The sequence below is a fragment of the Lolium perenne genome, chromosome 4 (genome assembly GCF_019359855.2).
Source record: "Lolium perenne isolate Kyuss_39 chromosome 4, Kyuss_2.0, whole genome shotgun sequence".
NCBI classification, from domain to species: Eukaryota; Viridiplantae; Streptophyta; class Magnoliopsida; order Poales; family Poaceae; genus Lolium; species Lolium perenne.
In genome coordinates, this window is record NC_067247.2 from 383711355 (window position 1) to 383730978 (window position 19624).

Below are 19624 nucleotides of genomic sequence, written 5' to 3' on the forward strand. Positions count from 1 at the left end.
ACTTGCATTTACTTTATCTAGTTTGCTTTATTTACTACTGCTAAAATGGGTACTCCTGAAAATACTAAGTTGTGTGACTTCACAACCACAAATAATAATGATTTCTTATGCACACCCATTGCTCCACCTGCTACTACAGCGGAATTCTTTGAAATTAAACCTGCTTTACTAAATCTTGTTATGCGAGAGCAATTTTCTGGTGTTAGTTCTGATGATGCTGCTGCCCATCTCAATAATTTTGTTGAATTGTGTGAAATGCAAAAGTATAAAGATGTAGATGGTGACATTATAAAATTAAAATTGTTCCCTTTCTCATTAAGAGGAAGAGCTAAAGATTGGTTGCTATCTCTGCCTAAGAATAGTATTGATTCATGGACTAAATGCAAGGATGCTTTTATTGGTAGATATTATCCCCCTGCTAAAATTATATCTTTGAGGAGTAGCATAATGAATTTTAAACAATTGGATACTGAGCATGTTGCACAAGCATGGGAAAGAATGAAATCTCTAGTTAAAAATTGTCCAACCCATGGACTGACTACTTGGATGATCATCCAAACCTTTTATGCAGGACTGAATTTTTCTTCGCGGAACCTATTGGATTCAGCTGCTGGAGGTACCTTTATGTCCATCACTCTTGGCGAGGCAACAAAGCTTCTTGATAATATGATGATCAATTACTCTGAATGGCACACGGAAAGAGCTCCACAAGGTAAGAAGGTAAATTCTGTCGAAGAAACCTCTTCCTTTAGTGATAAGATTGATGCTATTATGTCTATGCTTGTGAATGATAGGACTAATGTTGATCCTAATAATGTTCCGTTAGCTTCATTGGTTGCCCAAGAAGAACATGTTGATGTAAACTTCATTAAAAATAATAATTTCAACAACAATGCTTACCGGAACAATTCTAGTAACAACTATAGGCCATATCCTTATAATAATGGCAACGGCTATGGTATCTTATGGGAATTCTTACAACAATAATAGGAATACACCCCCTGGACTTGAAGCCATGCTTAAAGAATTTATTAGTACACAAACTGCTTTTAACAAATCTGTTGAAGAAAAGCTTGGGAAAATTGATATACTTGCTTCTAAAGTCGATAGTCTTGTTGCTGATGTTGATCTCTTGAAATCGAAAGTTATGCCTAATTAAAATCATCATAATAAAATTGTTACTACAGCAAATGCCATCCAAGTTAGAATTAATGAGAATATAAGATTGATGGCCGAATTGCGTGCTAGGTGGGAAAGAGAAGAAAATGAAAAAGAAGATAATATAGCTAAAGTTTGGACTATTACCACCACTAGTAATGCTAATGTTACACAAGTTGCTGCAACTCCTACTATTAATAATAAAAGAATTGGTGTTAGCAATGTTTCCACTTCTAATGCAAAGCGCGAAAAACTAAAACCGCTTGAAACTGCCTGTGATAAAACTGCTGAAATTTTTTCCAACATTGGGGATGATGATCCCATTGCTTTAGATTATAATGGTTTGAATTTTGATGATTGCCACATCTCAGAAGTTATAAAGTTCTTACAAAAACTTGCTAAAAGTCCTAATGCTAGTGCTATAAATTTGGCTTTCACGCAACATATTACAAATGCTCTCATAAAAGCTAGAGAAGAGAAACTAGAGCGCGAAGCCTCTATTCCTAGAAAGCTAGAGGATGGTTGGGAACCCATCATTAAGATGAAGGTCAAAGATTTTGATTGTAATGCTTTATGTGATCTTGGTGCAAGTATTTCTGTTATGCCTAAGAAAATTTATAATATGCTTGACTTGCCACCGCTGAAAAATTGTTATTTGGATGTTAATCTTGCTGATCATTCTACAAAGAAACCTTTGGGGAAAGTTGATAATGTTCGCATTACCGTTAACAATAATCTTGTCCCCGTTGATTTTGTTGTCTTGGATATTGAATGCAATGCATCTTGTCCCATCATATTGGGAAGACCTTTTCTTCGAACTGTTGGTGCTATCATTGATATGAAGGAAGGTAATATAAAATATCAATTTCCTCTCAAGAAAGGTATGGAACACTTCCCTAGAAAGAGAATGAAGTTACCTTTTGATTCTATTATTAGAACAAATTATGATGTTGACACTTCGTCTCTTGATAATACTTGATATACACTTTCTGCGCCTAGCTGAAAGGCGTTAAAGAAAAGCGCTTATGGGAGACAACACATGTTTTTACTACAGTACTTTGTTTTTATTTTGTGTCTTGTAAGTTGTTTACTACTGTAGCAACCTCTCCTTATCTTAGTTTAGTGTTTTGTTGTGCCAAGTAAAGTCGTTGATAGTAAAGTTCATACTAGATTTGGATTACTGCGCAGAAACAGATTTCTTTGCTGTCACGAATCTGGGCAAAATTCTCTGTAGGTAACTCAGAAAATTATGCCAATTTATGTGAGTGATCCTCAGATATGTGCGCAACTTTCATTCAATTTGAGCATTTTCATTTGAGCAAGTCTGGTGCCTCAATAAAATTCGTCAATACGAACTGTTCTGTTTTGACAGATTCTGCCTTTTATTTCGCATTGCCTGTTTTGTTATGTTCGATGGATATTTTGATTCCATTGACTTTCAGTAGCTTTGTGCAATGTCCAGAAGTGTTAAGAATGATTATGTCACCTCTGAACATGTATATTTTGATTGTGCACTAACCCTCTAATGAGTTGTTCTAAGTTTGGTGTGGAGGAAGTTTTCAAGGATCAAGAGAGGGAGATGATACAACATGATCAAGGAGAGTGAAAGCTCTAAGCTTGGGGATGCCCCGGTGGTTCACCCCTGCATATATTAAGAAGACTCAAGCGTCTAAGCTTGGGGATGCCCAAGGCATCCCCTTCTTCATCGACAACATTATCGTGTTCCTCCCCGAAACTATATTTTTATTCCATCACATCTTATGTGCTTTTCTTGGAGCGTCGGTTTGTTTTTGTTTTTGTTTTGTTTGAATAAAATGGATCCTAGCATTCTTTGTGTGGGAGAGAGACACGCTCCGCTGTTGCATATGGACAAATATGTCCTTAGGCTCTACTCATAGTATTCATGGCGAAGTTTCTTCTTCGTTAAATTGTTATATGGTTGGAATTGGAAAATGATACATGTAGTAATTGCTAAAATGTCTTGGATAATGTGATACTTGGCAATTGTTGTGCTCATGTTTAAGCTCTTGCATCATATACTTTGCACCCATTAATGAAGAAATACATAGAGCATGCTAAAATTTGGTTTGCATATTTGGTCTCTCCAAGGTCTAGATAATTTCTAGTATTGAGTTTGAACAACAAGGAAGACGGTGTAGAGTCTTATAATGTTTACAATATGTCTTTTATGTGAGTTTTGCTGCACCGGTTCATCCTTGTGTTTGTTTCAAATAAGCCTTGCTAGCCTAAACCTTGTATCGAGAGGGAATACTTCTCATGCATCCAAAATCCTTGAGCCAACCACTATGCCATTTGTGTCCACCATACCTACCTACTACATGGTATTTCTCCGCCATTCCAAAGTAAATTGCTTGAGTGCTACCTTTAAATTTCTATCCTCCACCTTTACAATATATAGCTCATGGGACAAATAGCTTAAAAACTATTGTGGTATTGAATATGTACTTATGCACTTTATCTCTTATTAAGTTGCTCGTTGTGCGATAACCATGTTCACTGGGGACGCCATCAACTACTCTTTGTTGAATTTCATGTGAGTTGCTATGCATGTTCGTCTTGTCTGAAGTAAGAGCGATCTACCACCTTATGGTTAGAGCGTGCATATTGTTAGAGAAGAACATTGGGCCGCTAACTAAAGCCATGATCCATGGTGGAAGTTTCAGTTTTGGACATATATCCTCAATCTCATATGAGAAAATTAATTGTTGCTACATGCTTATGCATAAAAGAGGAGTCCATTATCTGTTGTCTATGTTGTCCTGATGGATGTCTAAGTTGAGAATAATCAATAGCGAGAAATCCGATGCGAGCTTTCTCCTTAGACCTTTGTACAGGCGGCATAGAGGTACCCCTTTGTGACACTTGGTTAAAACATGTGCATTGTGATGATCCCGGTAGTCCAAGCTAATTAGGATAAGGTGCGGGCACTATTAGTATACTATGCATGAGGCTTGCAACTTGTAAGATATAATTTACATGATACATATGCTTTATTACTACCGGTGACAAAATTGTTTCTTGTTTTCAAAATCAAAGCTCTAGCACAAATATAGCAATCGATGCTTTCCTCTTTGAAGGACCATTCTTTTACTTTTATTGTTGAGTCAGTTCACCTATTTCTCTCCACCTCAAGAAGCAAACACTTGTGTGAACTGTGCATTGATTCCTACATATTTGCATATTGCACTTATTATATTACTCTATGTTGACAATATCCATGAGATATACATGTTACAAGTTGAAAGCAACCGCTGAAACTTCATCTTCCTTTGTGTTGCTTCAATGCCTTTACTTTGAATTATTGCTTTATGAGTTAACTCTTATGCAAGACTTATTGATGCTTGTCTTGAAGTACTATTCATGAAAAGTCTTTGCTATATGATTCACTTGTTTACTCATGTCATATACATTGTTTTGATCGCTGCATTCACTACATATGCTTTGCAATAGTATGATCAAGGTTACGATGGCATGTCACTCCAGAAATTATCTTTGTTTATCGTTTACCTGCTCGGGACGAACAGAAACTAAGCTTGGGGATGCTGATACGTCTCCGACGTATCGATAATTTCTTATGTTCCATGCCACATTATTGATGATATCTACATGTTTTATGCACACTTTATGTCATATTCGTGCATTTTCTGGAACTAACCTATTAACAAGATGCCGAAGTGCCAGCTTGTCAAGTCTGCTGTTTTTGGTTTCAGAAATCCTAGTAAGGAAATATTCTCGGAATTGGACGAAATCAACGCCCAGGGTCCTATTTTGCCACGAAGCTTCCAGAAGACCGAAGAGGAGACGAAGTGGGGCCACGAGGTGGCCAAACCATAGGGCGGCGCGCCTGCCCAAGCCGGCCGCGCCGACCTAGGCTGTGGGCCCTCGTGACGCCCCTTGACCTGCCCCTCCGCCTACAAATAGCCTTCGTCGCGAAACCCCCACGCCCGAGAGCCACGATACGGAAAACCTTCCAGAGACGCCGCCGCCGCCAATCCCATCTCGGGGGATTCAGGAGATCGCCTCCGGCACCCTGCCGGAGAGGGGAATCATCTCCCGGAGGACTCTACGCCGCCATGGTCGCCTCCGGAGTGATGTGTGAGTAGTCTACCCCTGGACTATGGGTCCATAGCAGTAGCTAGATGGTTGTCTTCTCCTCATTGTGCTTAATTGTCGGGTCTTGTGAGCTGCCGAACATGATCAAGATCATCTATCTGTAATTCTACATGTTGTGTTTGTTGGGATCCGATGAATAGAGAATACTTGTTATGTTGATTATCAATTTATATCTATGTGTTGTTTATGATCTTGCATGCTCTCCGTTACTAGTAGATGCTCTGGCCAAGTAGATGCTTGTAACTCCAAGAGGGAGTATTTATGCTCGATAGTGAGTTCATGTCTCCGTGAATCTGGGGGAGTGATAGAAACCTCTAAGATTATGGGTGTGCTGTTGCCACTAGGGATAAAACATTGGTGCTATGTTCGAGGATGTAGTTACTGATTACATTACGCGCAATACTTAATGCAATTGTCTGTTGTTAGCAACTTAATACTGGAGGGGGTTCGGATGATAACCTGAAGGTGGACTTTTTAGGCATAGATGCATACTGGATAGCGGTCTATGTACTTTGTCGTAATGCCCAATTAAATCTCACAATACTCATCATAATATGTATGTGCATGGTCATGCCCTCTTTATTTGTCAATTGCCCAACTGTAATTTGTTCACCCAACATGCTGTTTATCTTATGGGAGAGACACCTCTAGTGAACTGTGGACCTCGGTCCAATTCTCTATACTGAAATACAATCCCATCGCAATACTTGTTCTATTGTTTTCGCAAACAATCATCATCCACACTATACATCTAATCCTTTGTTACAGCAAGCCGGTGAGATTGACAACCTCATTTGTTTCGTTGGGGCAAAGTACTTGGTTTGTGTTGTGCAGGTTCCACGTTGGCGCCGGAATCCCTGGTGTTGCGCCGCACTACATCTCGCCGCCATCAACCTTCAACGTGCTTCTTGGCTCCTACTGGTTCGATAAACTTTGGTTTCATACTGAGGGAAAACTTGCCGCTGTACGCATCACACCTTCCTCTTGGGGTTCCCAACGGACGCGTGCTGTACGCGTATCATCCGCCTGGAGGCGCGCACCGCTGTGGAACGCGCCGCCCTGCAGGAGCTTGAGTTATGCGGGAAGCGGATGGTTCCGCCGCAGGAGGCGGAGCGCGAGCGCGCCCGAGGTGCGCGGACGGAAAGGAGGAGGATGAAGGCCTCCGCCGAAGCCGCCGCCGCCGCGCCACCCAGCTGGTAAGCTGGAGTGGAATCCTCACGCGTACGGGCCGCCCGCGTCGAGGAAATCCACGGCCCCGACGGCGAGTCGGCGAGGAGACGCCGGCGAGGCCGCCGGCCCCGTACGTAGTAGGATAGATGTAGTAGTTAAAAAAAATTATAATGGGTTCTTTTTAATGAAAACAAATGTTTATGTCTATGACACGCGGGCCAGGGGCGGACAAGGGGCGGACGCGAGCGACCAGTCTTTCGCGTCCGCGGCCACGTAAACTCGGCCCAGATTTGGGCCGGGTTTGCGTCGTTCCGGACGCCGCGGCCATCCGTTTTAGGGATGGGTCCGCGCGCTGGGCCGGGTTTTTGTCCGGCTGGACCCATCCGGACGCGCGAGCGTGGGATGGGTCACCCCGTTGGAGATGCCCTTACACGTACCACCGGCCTGTTTCTTCTCTTTCGTAGTAGCTACTAGGGAACTTTGCGAGCGGAGAGTGCTAACCTGCTGACGCAGCAGCCCGCACAAGAATGCTCTTCGAATTCAGGATGAGCAAACAGGGGCCACCTTTCAAAAGAGAGCGAGATCCACGCAACGATTCTAGTACTACCTCCGTTCTATAATTACTGTAGTAGTAAATTTAGATTAGTCTAGACATATCCTGTAAAAATATATATCCAAATCTAGGACAGAAAATATGGAACCAAGGGAGTAGATGTGTAAAAAACTAACGACCTACTAGAAGGCTAGAACACACGTCGCGTGAATTTTTTTTTTTTTGAGCAACAAGAGAGCATTATATTACTTGTATCGCGCACAAGGCAATGTCATTGTTTACAAGCTCCCTTATGTCAGGGGTAAGAGTGATTCCCTGAATACTAACACAGCCACGTCGCGTGAAGTATCTAGTACATTGCAGAACAAACTGATCTAGTAGGGCAACTCTAACACATCCAAATCTGTTTCGGTCCGTTTAGGCGGACGATTGACCGGTTTTATCCATTTGATCCATAACATGAAACCCAACGTCGGAGGTTTATTTGATCATTTTTTAGTTTTAAACATTATTTAATGGCTATTTTCACCAAACGCACATCCCTCTCTCCAAGCCTAGGCACATCCCCATCACCTGATCCGACATTTACTACACAGATCCACCTACCTCACCCAGCCGCCTATTTTATCCCCCTCTCGGCGAACAACAACAGCAAGTCCCGTCTTCCACGTTTTACCATTGCCTCTCCCTTCGCCCCCCCTCCCTCGCGCCACAGCCGCCTTGTATGTGGATGAGAAGTGTTGTCCGTCCACGAGTCTACTGAACACGGCATCCTTGCGCTGCAAAGGCGACGATGCTAAAAGGTTGGACCATCAGCTTGGGTGGGGTGCTTGTGCCGTCAGGCATGATATCTTCCACCGCATGATGAAGTACATGTTGTGTGGTTGGACCCTCGGTACGCCGAGAACACCGACTACTGGCCCAAACTCTTCCGGGAGGAGCGAAAGGCAGGATCAACCGCATCACCGGCAAACATCTACTGCCAGAGAAGAATGTTGTCGAGCATGTGTGGTTCTTGTCAGTGCACGTCACACTTGCAAGGCTGTAACACCCCTACATGTGCTCACTCATGCACCCGGGAAAAGAGTTCCCGGTCGGTAAAACGTCCTCAAATTGATCCATGTCAATCACACATAACCTCGGAGGTCTTTGCAGATGAGCTTTCGGAAAAAATGCATCTTATTGGTATGAGTATACTATTTTTCTTATTGAGTCCATGGCTAGTCCAAAGTGTCATCACCGCCGCCCGGGCCGAAGCCTTCCACCATACTGTTACGGAGGCCAACATTGACATTGAGTACGACTCCGATGAGGCCACGTAGGGTAGATTTAGATTAGTCCTTATTTGTGAAGGAAATCGCGAGACTTTATTGCTCAGTAGAAGTGTTACAATCAGCTAACAATAGGTGTGAGATACAGTGTAGAGCAAGGTGTGGCATGCATGCAGCGGGCCATTAAATATCCTCTTCGTTTTAGTAGGTATGAGTATCCTATCAATCCTATTAAACCTTGAGTTAGGATGTTACAACATTGTTTAGGGCGTCATCACCGCCGCCCAGGCTGAAGCCTTCCATCGTGTTGCTACGGAGGCCAGCATCGACGACTCCGACGAGACCGCGTGGGGTACGTATATTTAGATTATTTCATATTTTATGTTTAAATTTTGTTTGAATCCTTCTACTATATTTTATATGAAAGAAACTTGGTTCACAAATGGGTGGCACGAAAGGGCGGGCCGGAGGAAGACAAGGAAAGACAACGCGGAATAATTCAACCCAAATTTAGTGCTTCACTAACACGAAAATGGTCGGCAAGCTCTTTAGGTTGCCGCCTTGGTTCTTTCAGGAATTTGCCCTTATACTTAGAAAGTGAATTTTCTGAACGTGAACACTCTTGAACTAACGATGATGAATAGTGAAATTAAAATAAACACTAAATAAAGTCCAAAAGATAAGAAATGACATTTTGCAATGTAGAGGATGGAGGTCGGTATGTGTGCGTCCAATTTTAAACTTAAATACGAAAGTATGTAACTTGGACAAAAATGACAAACTGACCAAGCACTGTGTCAAAATTCATGTTTAAGTTCTAATTTTTTTCTTTGGCCACGTACGGTCATATTTTTCCTTAAAAAAAAATACACGAGTAAGTATAGTTTATGTATTTATTTTCCTTAAAAAAATACACGTGCATAATTTATGTATCATAACTTCTGAAAACATGTAAATGCGAATTTTCTGGTCCGATTCTCGCCACGAGCTCAGGAGTCCCTGGGTCCAGTTAACAATAATGGCCTTACGCGTGTTTCTAGAGGGAGGTTGGCCATGCAGAGAAAAACAAGAGAAGCAACGGCGGATAGAACAGACACACGTCGGCGCACGTCGCTGGCTTCCTGCGGGCGGCCGGCGGCCGGCAGCGCGCCGCTGGTACGTGCAATCTTGCGAGCGGGGACAACGTCGCCGTTGCAGCCTCGTGGTGAGGCGCCGCGACCCACGTGCGTGCGCTGTCCTTTTCCACTGCCCCTCACTCCGCTGCTACCCGGACGGCCCCGGCCTCGCGACCACGACCCTCTCCAATGGATCTGCCCCTCCTTCCAAACGAAATGAACTACTATCAAAGGCAGTTTTTTTTCTATGAAAAAATATTTGGATCTATTAATAATCATCAACCAAATACAAGGAGACTAAAAGGTAATAAAAATTACTAATCGGTACTTGAGCTCCCTAATGATAATAAAGACACCAGTGTGAGCCGAAGGCGTGCCGTCATACTCGCCCCTCAAGCAAATGACTTGAAACCAAACTAATGAACACAAAAAATCAACTAGGCACACGACTCCACATGCCCTCCCGGCTCTAGATGCACCATTGATGCGAGATAGGACGGGGACGATCTTATTTTGACTTTTGGATTTAGGATATAATCATCGCCTCACCATCCCTAAAAAAGAACTAGAAAAGCGGCCTTTAAAAAATAATGGAAACCTCTCGCCGACAAGAGGTCGTGGTCCGCTACACCTCCAAGACCCCAAGGCCATTGGAGGGGAGCAGATCGACATCGACGCCGATAGGGGTATAGTTTTGTGGCCCCCTCATGATCGCATCAAATGGAGTCATCACCTCCGTATGGTGTTCTCAAACTAAAGGCATTTTAAATGGAAAACACTCTGTTTCACCCGAGGGATTGCACGCGACACATCCCTCGCCTCCCCCGCGTGACGTGTCCCTTCATGTGATGGTGGAGAACGGGTTAAGGAGGGTCCCACCAGGCCACGCCACCATGCATCCATCATATCCCTTCTCTAGCAGTTGCTTTTGTTTTATGTTTTTCCCTTCGTCTTCCACATCTTATCTGCGTGCGGAGACACACGGGTGTCACCAAGGAATGGCCCTCCCCGCCGATCGTTCGTTGTCTCAACCTTCGCACAATCGCACCAAAGACGCAAACTAGCCCAATTTATCTAAATGTTGCTATGTTTTTTTTTGAACTGAATGTTGCTACGTTTTTCTAAAGAGTTGATAGAAATTACTGTCGTAAAGTTTGATTTAAGACATGTGCACTTATTTGAGGATGATGTACTGTCACGATGTTCTGCGTATTATTATTTTTTGTTTGTCTTTGGTTGGCTATAAAAAGCGGATCCCCTCCGGCGCATTTCCCTTGTCCACAAGTTGACTCCTGCGACGACCCACTTGTCCCCCAGCGTACGCTTCACTCTCTCGTTCCACGAGCCGGACCCCTCAAACCAGCGCTCCACCCCGGTCGGACGCTAGCAAAACCCAGGACCGCCTCATCTCATCTCATCTCATCTCATGGCCGTCGCCAGGCTGGTGGCCGCGCCATTCCCTCTCGCCGCCTCCCGCCCCCGCGCCCGCGGCCCGCCGGCGCGCCTCGCCTTCGCGCCGCTCCCGCTCTCCCCCACGCGCCGCGTCGCCGTGCCCGTCGTCCTGCGCGTGGCCTCCGACGGCAGGGCCGACGCCCCGGAGGTGGAGGTCGAGGAGGAGGCGAACGAGGCGCGGATGGCGGTTTCGGAGCGCAAGGCGAGGAAGGAGTCGGAGCGGCGGACCTACCTGGTGGCGGCGGTGATGTCCAGCCTCGGGATCACCTCCATGGCCGCCGCCGCCGTCTACTACCGCTTCGCCTGGCAAATGGAGGTATAATTTCCCATTCCGCATCTCGCCATGGCAATTCCCCACGATTTCCTTGCAACTTTCCGTTCCTCTACTAACTTTCGTCGATCCGTTCCTACTGCTTTGCGTTTTGCCAGGGAGGCGAGATTCCGGTGACGGAGATGTTGGGCACCTTCGCACTATCCGTGGGCGCGGCGGTGAGTCTTCATTTTCCCCGTCACATCCTGCCTCCACGTGACGCACGCCGCACGGGCCAGCAGAACACCACTAGAACTCGATGTGCATTTCTGATAAGGCATCTGTGGCGATGGCGATGGCTTGCTCGCAGGTGGGGATGGAGTTCTGGGCGCGGTGGGCGCACCGCGCGCTGTGGCACGCCTCGCTGTGGCACATGCACGAGTCCCACCACCGGCCCCGCGACGGGCCATTCGAGCTCAACGACGTCTTCGCCATCGTCAACGCCGTGCCCGCCATGGCCCTCCTCGCCTTCGGCTTCTTCAACCGCGGCCTCGTCCCGGGGCTCTGCTTCGGCGCGGTACGCACTCTTCCAATTTCCAGTTCCCCTCTCTTCCCCTTCCGCACAAACCACGCGCGCCCGCCCACACACCTGTGCTGTGCGTGCCGTGGGGTGGGAGGAACACAAGTGTTTGTTTCCTCCGTTGTCGCGTTGCGGCGGCGCCATCGGCGCCCATGCCGCAGCCCACCGGCAGACGACAACGGCCCGCGCGGCGCGCCCAACGCCGATTTCGTATCCTAGCTGACAGCAGCGTTCCTGTCGTCGGCAATATTCTATTTTGCGCATCGGATGTCAGTGCTGACGTGGCGCGATCTGACCTGACCTGACCCTTCCACGTGTCTCTGTGCGACAGGGGCTCGGGATCACGCTCTTCGGGATGGCCTACATGTTCGTCCACGACGGCCTCGTCCACCGCCGCTTCCCCGTCGGGCCCATCGAGAACGTGCCCTACTTCCGGCGAGTCGCCGCCGCGCACCAGGTCCGAGTCCGATCTCCCTCTGCGCACCTCTGGCCCAGCTTAACCACACAGTCGTCTCCGAAATCTGACCCATACATGGCATTTATGGTCTCTGCAGATCCATCACATGGACAAGTTCGACAGCGTGCCGTATGGGCTCTTCCTCGGGCCCAAGGTGACTCAACTTATATATCATTTGATTTATGACAAGATTTTGAACTGTTTTGACATTCTTCAACGCTTCTATTGGTTCATACTGACGGATTTTGGTTGACAGGAGCTGGAGGAGGTGGGCGGGACCGAGGAGCTGGAGAAGGAGATTCAGAAAAGGATCAAGAGAAGAGAGACCCTAGACGCTATGCAATGAGAAACAAATAGCTGCTCGGTTCATCATAGGTATTCTGCCTTCTTGTGATTGCGGAATACAGGTTTTGTCTGAATTAATGTGGTCTGTTCATAGAAGAGGAAGAGGGATAGTTTAGTTAGAAAATGGTAGCTGGCTTGGGTCAGTCGGTGGAGCACACTGGTATTAGAGATGTTGTGCTGGTGCTGGTGCATGTTGACGCCTCCTGGTACTGTATGTGGAGCTGACGTACTGTATCTGTTACTGTATTATTATTATCTTACTGTATCGTGCTGCTGACTGTAGTGGGACAGCATAGTATCGTATAAAATCTTTGTGTATTACTATCGCCCACATGACTGCATTATGAGCGCTTGAACAGATCCACATGATACCAACTCATCGTCACCAAACGGATTCTGGGCCACGCGGCAGGTAATACAGTTACCAGTCATGCTTCGATTGTTTTCTGTTTGGAACATGCTATGTCGGTCGGGATCGACCCTGAATATGGCAAAGAAGAGACCTCCACGGACCGCCGATCGTGATGCTGTTGGTCCCTAGAAGCAAAAGTTCATCACCAATTATCAGGGACCTGGGGCTCTTTCAGTTCAGTTCACGGCGCGCGTCTCTACATTTCAATGATGTGCACTGTATCTGTGCATGTGACGAGTCGTTGCATTGCCTCGTGGGGCTTGGGGATGGATATGCATGTGGGCGGGATCCTCGCCGTGATACGCTTGCCGGTGGTCAATGGGATAAACTGGGCTCTCGAGTTTTCAAGAACTAGTACAACTGCCCGTGCGTTGCAACGGGTCGTTATTTTTCAATGAACATATATAATTTACAATTTTCTATGAAAATTCAAATCAAATCAGGAATATCATAATGTACTACAACATGATAATATTGAACGTAATAAAAGAAACCATTGTTGTGCATCTATGTGATTCCAAGTTTTAGGCCTTCTTTACTCTTCCGCGGTCCCACACCAGTGTTCTAGGCCGTCATAACTGAAGGAGTACTTTTTTTCTAATTAGTCCAAACAACACATTGATATTTATAAATATAATAACACATGTTTTTAGAAATATACTTGTATTTAATCAAGTTGCTTTTTACCTTTTGCCTGTGTGTGGTTTAATTAGCTACTTAAGTAAGTTATATGGTCTAAGAAAGGTGCAACCAGCTATGGTTGAGGCGTTGAGCCAGAGAATCGTAGGTTTACACGTAGTAGTCTGGAGAATAACGGGTGCAGGCTAGTACCTATTCTCGAGAAGGTTGTCAGGCCAAAGAAGAAATCTAGGGCTAAGATGTTGGTTCTGCCAAAGGACTCATGTGCTGGTTCTGATAAAGGTAATGATTATATTCAGATCCATGCAAATATACAACAACCGCTTCAGTTTCCATAGAAGCTGATGGTACTTTAGACCTCAGGTAATATTTAAGCTCAATATATTAACGAAAAGAGAAGACTTAATGCTCCAAGAAAAGAAAGAATGGCAATTATATAATTTTCTTATTGCTTTGAACCAAGGAAAACATTCAGATCAATGATAAGAAAACATCATGCACTTCTAATGCTAGCTGGACCAAAGAAAACCTAACATTTATTTCATTGCCTACTGAGAAGTGTATAAATTGATGAAGTAGCTCACTTCATTGGCACACTGTAGAGAAAAAGAAGAGAGGTGTATGCCCTACTATGGATTATGGAAAGAAAAGAGAATGACAGCACGAACCGGACACATCACACTCTCAACCTCCGATGTTGTCTTCACTTTCCCTCGTCAAGCCGCGTCGACCATCCCCTTCATTGCCTCCCTGTCGCCGGTGCCGACATCCACCCCTTATCTGCCGGTGCCAACAGCCGCCCCTTATCTGCCTCCCCCCACCACTGGCGAGAGGATTTGCTCCTACACTGCCTCCCACCGCTGCCACGGGTTTCTCCCCTAGTATATCTGAAAAAGGGGATATGACATTATGATAAGAAGGTTGGATTAATTAACTACAGATAGATGTTTTATTCAAAAATACAATTGTATTCAAATGATGATCTGAAGTAATTATGCGAATAATATAATGAGAAATGAAAACCGACAAAATTAAAACATAGAGCACATAGTGATATTGACCGTGGACAATTTCCCAAATGGACAAAGAAGATCAGTACACAAGACATGTGATTGCAATACAACCTTGAATCAGCATTGCATATATTACAGGGAAAAGTTTTTTTGCTAATATTGAAAAAAAAAATCGATAACTAACTCATATAAATTGAGTTGGCGTAAAGTCAACCAAGACATATAAGCTAATATTATCTAAACCTAAATTCTCATAGGAATTTGTTGCGATATACTGAACCTACCATTGAGGTAAAAAAGAAAACTTGGACACCTGATTTTCCTCATACATATCGTGTACCAGATGGTCTGGTTTAATAATCTACAGCACCACAATTAACCACTTGCCACATTGCCTAATAATAGTAGGTCTGTAGCCCATAGCCTGCCACAACGTTGCATTTGAAACATCAGATTCACTATGTATTGTGAGCAAATAATTTACAGGGACCGGAAATCATCATAACGGAAGAGCTAGGGGAGCACTGAAGATCACAATGTCCAGGATTTTTGGTTACCGGAGCAAGTATGGCACCTACAGATCATATTACCACAACAAGATCAGAAGCAGAGTAGCAAAAACGACAAAGTATTAATCAAAGCTCATCTTACATTTCACGCAGGCAATAATATAAGAGCAGGGCTACACCATTGTTGCCGGAGAAGCCATCCATCTCCGTGAGTATATGGTTGTTTGCACAAGTTTACAAATCGATTTGCAAATTCTTAGTCGATTTTCCAAGTGACCATTATCGGGGCACATAAACACAATAAAGGATATGAAAGCATTACAGTAGAAAACTGAAATTGCTTCTCCCGAGAACTATTACCTCGGCCTTAACAGGGCCTTAACTGAAGTTCTGCAAGGTGTTGGTGTTGTTCAGCGCGGCGACGACGGCGGCCTCCGGTGTAGATCCTTCGGGATCGGTGCTCGGCGACTTCCCGCTGGCTTGGGGATGCTCCCGATCCATGGCGTCTAGGGGAGTAGGAGCAGCGGCATGCCACCGACAGCACTGCGGTGTCGCCGGCGTGGTCGTTTTACAATTGGGCTGGTCTGTAATTTTGTTTTCTTGTGGGGGCCTCTCTGTAATTTGTCTGAACTAATATCAACGCCTTTCTCTGCAAAAAAAAACAGCATTTTCAATGGAACTTCCAACTTGGTGAGACAAACCGAAGCGAAAAGTTCCATGAAAGAAATGATACTACAACCACTAACTCATGATCCCAAAAACGGAAAAACCAACACTTACTGTCAGCTTCTCTGGAGCTTTCAGAGTGTAACTCAGTCCTCAATATTTCCCGAAAACAATACCAAGCCCACGCTTAGCATTCAGTACTATACTTTTCAAGTCAGTTCAGAGAATTCAACAATTAGAACTCTTTGACCAGATTTCATCAAAAGCAAAATTGTAATAAGTATAAAGTATTCCCGGCAAGGAAGATGACAACATAGAACCAAAATTGATTGCTGCATCACCAAAAGCAAATGCAAGTTCCTTTCACTTCACCAACAACTTTATTGCAGCTGGAAGATTCAGGAACAATGTGTGTGCTGTGCTCACAACAAACCATGCAGTTCAAAGTATACAGAGAAACTTCTGAAGTAATCAGCTAAATAAATATTACTAAATTATTCATAAGTTTGTATGTACAGAGAAATACATACATAGAAATAAAGTACTAAGTGTGTACAACCAATGGAAAGACTAATAAATAATGCATTAAAGAACATGTATCTTTCCAACTCTGGGACTACAAACGGCATTGAATATTCATTGTGACAATACCTAAAATTGAAAGAGTAAATAAGTGTAGGCGCTTGCATAGTGAAAGGTATATATCAGTTGTGCATATACAAAATGGTGTCCTAAAATAGGAATAATAAATGCAGAATCAGGTAACATGTGTCACTCATATGAAGTGAAATAGTCGTTGATATAATATCTGCACATGGTTAAAAAAAACGAAATATGGATTAGAGAAGCTAGTAGCTTAACCATGTATAGCATGAAGTAAATATATTCAGTACCAACTGATTTGGAATGTATCCTGATGTGTGGGCTCATGCCAGTATACAACAATAGAAATGAAATCCTCTTAAGATTGTCATGTGTAAGTTTAGAGAAGACTAATGCAGGCTTAGCCCGCTACATCAAGCTACCATTTCGTGAAAAAGTTAATCTACAAATTAAGGAAAATACTTGAAAACCGACATTGGTCCTAACATATTCTAAAAGTAATGCATTTGCTTGTACTCCATATATGAAATAAGGAATTATTTTCAGGAACCACCCGAGATGACATGTCATGGCCTCACCGAATATACATCCACAATGATTCTAACTTGTGATGAATCATTAAATAAATTGCAGCAGTAAGATTGCTGGATCATTATGAATATAGCAGAAAGGAAAAGTAAATAAGTGTAGGGGCCTGCACAGTGGAAACTATATATCAGTTTTGTTGTCATACCTTTGTTGTCACTTTAGAAAGGATACGTCAACTCTTGAATCATCACCAAGGGCAAGCACAACCTCCGTAGCATTCCTTGTGATTGTGTTCATAGTATTCATATTAATTGCTGACAAAAGAGCACACCAATATAGAATTTTCAGAAACAATGGAATGTTCAATGTACTCCTACAAGAAACGGAGCAATGTGCACTTATCCCAGTATTTTGAGAAATATGCACCAACCTTGAAATTGCCCTAAAACATGAATCAGTGCATATTAGAAGAGCACACAAATTAACTACTGTGATCTGAAAAAATATACTAAAACCAATTAAAATCGAACCATGTACAGGGTGTCTTATTTATCTCACTTTTGTAAAAAGGTAAATGCAGACCTACTCCAATCTTCAGACTGTACAGGGATATGGATATCTGAAACGCCCAAAGCTTCACAATATGCACACTCAAATAAAGATTGTTTTTGATAGAAACATTCAGATCAATGATCAAGAACTCAGCGGTGAAAGTCTCACTACGCCCCTTTTCTTGCAATTGAGCTTCAAATTCATACTGTTATACAATCGACCATATTTGTCTGAAATAAACATATAAGATGCAGTAGGAAGGGGCGGACAAAATAAGATCACAGCAAAAGGGTTCAACTCAATGAACCCAGCAATGATGCCGCTGCAGAAAACTCTTATCATATTGATCAGTAGGTTGACCACAACTAACGTCATGACTTTCGAAAGAACTTTAGGCCAGAATTTATACCCAGCATCACATACATTTAGTACAACAGCAGCCAGCAGGACAATAGTAGCCGCAGCACTAAGCAATTTGTGGAGGTGCTCCCTTCCGCAGAAGAAGAGGCAAGACGAGTCCTGTGGTGACCGCTGTCGTCGGCTGCCAAAGTCCGGCCGAACCTCGTCTCGGCCAGTCCCGTTTCCCTCCACCGGACGCCTCCCCCACCTGTTCCCTGCTTGGAACGGTTCTCCTCCACAAAGTACCTTCAACCGAGCTCAATGAGTTTGCAAGCTGTATTGGAGCTATGGTAACGGAGGAGCACCTCCTTCTCCAATGTCCACTCGCCGGAGAGCGCACATGTGACGTCGTACACACCGAGGCCGTGCATCACCTCCCGATGGCGCGCTTCTTCCGCTGTATCGATACGACAACCAGTTCGATGCAGTTATCCTTGTGCTGGCTCCATTGATCAGGCCATAAAGGCTGCAGAGAGGCGTTCCTGATTGAGACCATGGAGGCATTTGGGCTTGCAGTCTACAGAGAAAATGGCATGAGAAACAATCCACTAAAGCGTGCCCTCGCATACTTAATTGTTCGAACAATCCACCTCTCACCTGGAAACAGAGAACAGGGGTTTGTGACGCTTCCAAGCGTAGCAATTTCCTTCAATCTCACAGCATCATCTGAATCCTCCCAATCCTAAGTTAGTAGTACCAAATTACTCGGCCATGACAGAGAGATGGGATGGGAGGGCACAAGCGGCATCTGGAGCTAGCCTAAATTGCTCGCAGCACGCCATCCACGAGCTTCAGGAGCTCCAAATCAGTAGCGGTTCCTCACCCACGATTCCGTCCCCAACCACGCCATGCACGACGCCCACCCCCTTTTCCCCTCCCAACTCAGGTGCGACGCTCACCCCATCTGGCCCTGCCCATCCTAGGCGAGGCGAGGAGCGACCGGAGCAGAGAACCTGGTCGCGGATTGGACGAGAAAAGGTACTCCGGTTGCCAAAGACCAGAATCAGAATTTTAACAAAATCGGGAAGGATTCGATTAGATCTGCTCGATTCCACGCGTCAAGTTGCTACCGGAGCTAGTCCTCGGGGTCACGTTGTTAATCTGATTCGCGTTAGGTTTAGATCGAGAGAGGGAAGAAGGATGGGAGGGGATTGGGTTGAGTACCGGGCATGAAGTGAGACCGGAGGAAGGCTTGCTGTCGGTGAAGAAGAGCAGCAGCTTCACGACGTTGTCGTCCAGCAGCGGTGGCGAGCGCCCATGCGAGAGTATCCATTTTGGTTTCGCAAACGGAGCGGGAGATGTACCAGACGATGATAAGATCGGCAACGACAAGCCCGCCCTGGAGATCCAGACCTCGTGCCCGATGGAGTATGCGATGAGCGTGGAGCTGGTGGAGCGGGGGATGGACGAAGGCGGAGATGGCGCTGGCGGCGCCGGGGGTGGACGAAGGAGGAGATGGCGCTGGCGGGCGTGGGCAGACTCCTGAATCAGGGTCTGTATGTGCCTTCCGCACGTACGTGGACTTGTTGGGCTTGGCCCATTTTGGTGCGTGCGGCAGGACGAAGCAGACGACGAAAGGCTTGGTCGTAGTGGGATGGTTGGCAGAATAGGGAACATGTTCCTCCTTTTTAAGTAGTGTAGATTACACTACTGCTCCGATTTGTTTAAGGAAGAACGGACGCACCGCCTTGTCATCGACTCACTAAAATAAGGCACAGCATACGTTGCACGATAGCACAGTCGTTGACGCCTGTAAGTTTGAAAAAGAAAATCAACTCATGTTATTTTTTAGACGGGGTGCATATGGTTACAGTCTTC

The 19624-nt window shown here is 44.9% G+C and overlaps 1 protein-coding gene and 1 long non-coding RNA gene across 6 annotated transcripts; one reads left to right on the forward strand and one right to left on the reverse strand.

Annotated features, from left to right (window-relative positions):
- Nucleotides 1-10683: 10683 nt before the first annotated feature.
- On the forward strand, nucleotides 10684-12793 carry LOC127297279 (beta-carotene hydroxylase 1, chloroplastic). The gene is made up of 6 exons (XM_051327577.2): nucleotides 10684-11169; nucleotides 11283-11342; nucleotides 11474-11680; nucleotides 12015-12140; nucleotides 12238-12294; nucleotides 12397-12793. Exons 1-6 carry the CDS (start codon nucleotides 10828-10830, stop codon nucleotides 12484-12486), a joined length of 882 nt encoding a protein of 293 aa, XP_051183537.1. The 5' UTR covers nucleotides 10684-10827; the 3' UTR covers nucleotides 12487-12793.
- Nucleotides 12794-13253: 460 nt separating this feature from the next.
- LOC127297280 (uncharacterized) lies at nucleotides 13254-19364 on the reverse strand. Of its 5 annotated transcripts, none has more exons than XR_011744130.1 (3): nucleotides 18404-19364; nucleotides 15839-18323; nucleotides 13254-15707 (listed from the first exon to the last, which is right to left on the reverse strand). It is a non-coding gene; the product is annotated as an uncharacterized lncRNA (long non-coding RNA). The 5 variants fall into 5 exon arrangements; XR_011744131.1 differs by having other exon boundaries at nucleotides 15839-16532; nucleotides 17061-19363; XR_007849040.2 differs by having other exon boundaries at nucleotides 13254-14423; nucleotides 14834-15707; nucleotides 15839-19353.
- Between the last annotated feature and the right edge of the window lie 260 nt (nucleotides 19365-19624).

Excerpts from the sequence above, each read along its gene's own strand:
- LOC127297279 (XM_051327577.2), top strand. The coding sequence starts at position 10,828 with ATGGCCGTCGCCAGGCTGGTGGCCGCGCCATTCCCTCTCGCCGCCTCC. Across the intron at positions 11,681-12,014 it reads CGGGGCTCTGCTTCGGCGCG|GGGCTCGGGATCACGCTCTT; the intron begins GTACGCACTCTT and ends TCTGTGCGACAG. Across the intron at positions 12,141-12,237 it reads GAGTCGCCGCCGCGCACCAG|ATCCATCACATGGACAAGTT; the intron begins GTCCGAGTCCGA and ends TGGTCTCTGCAG.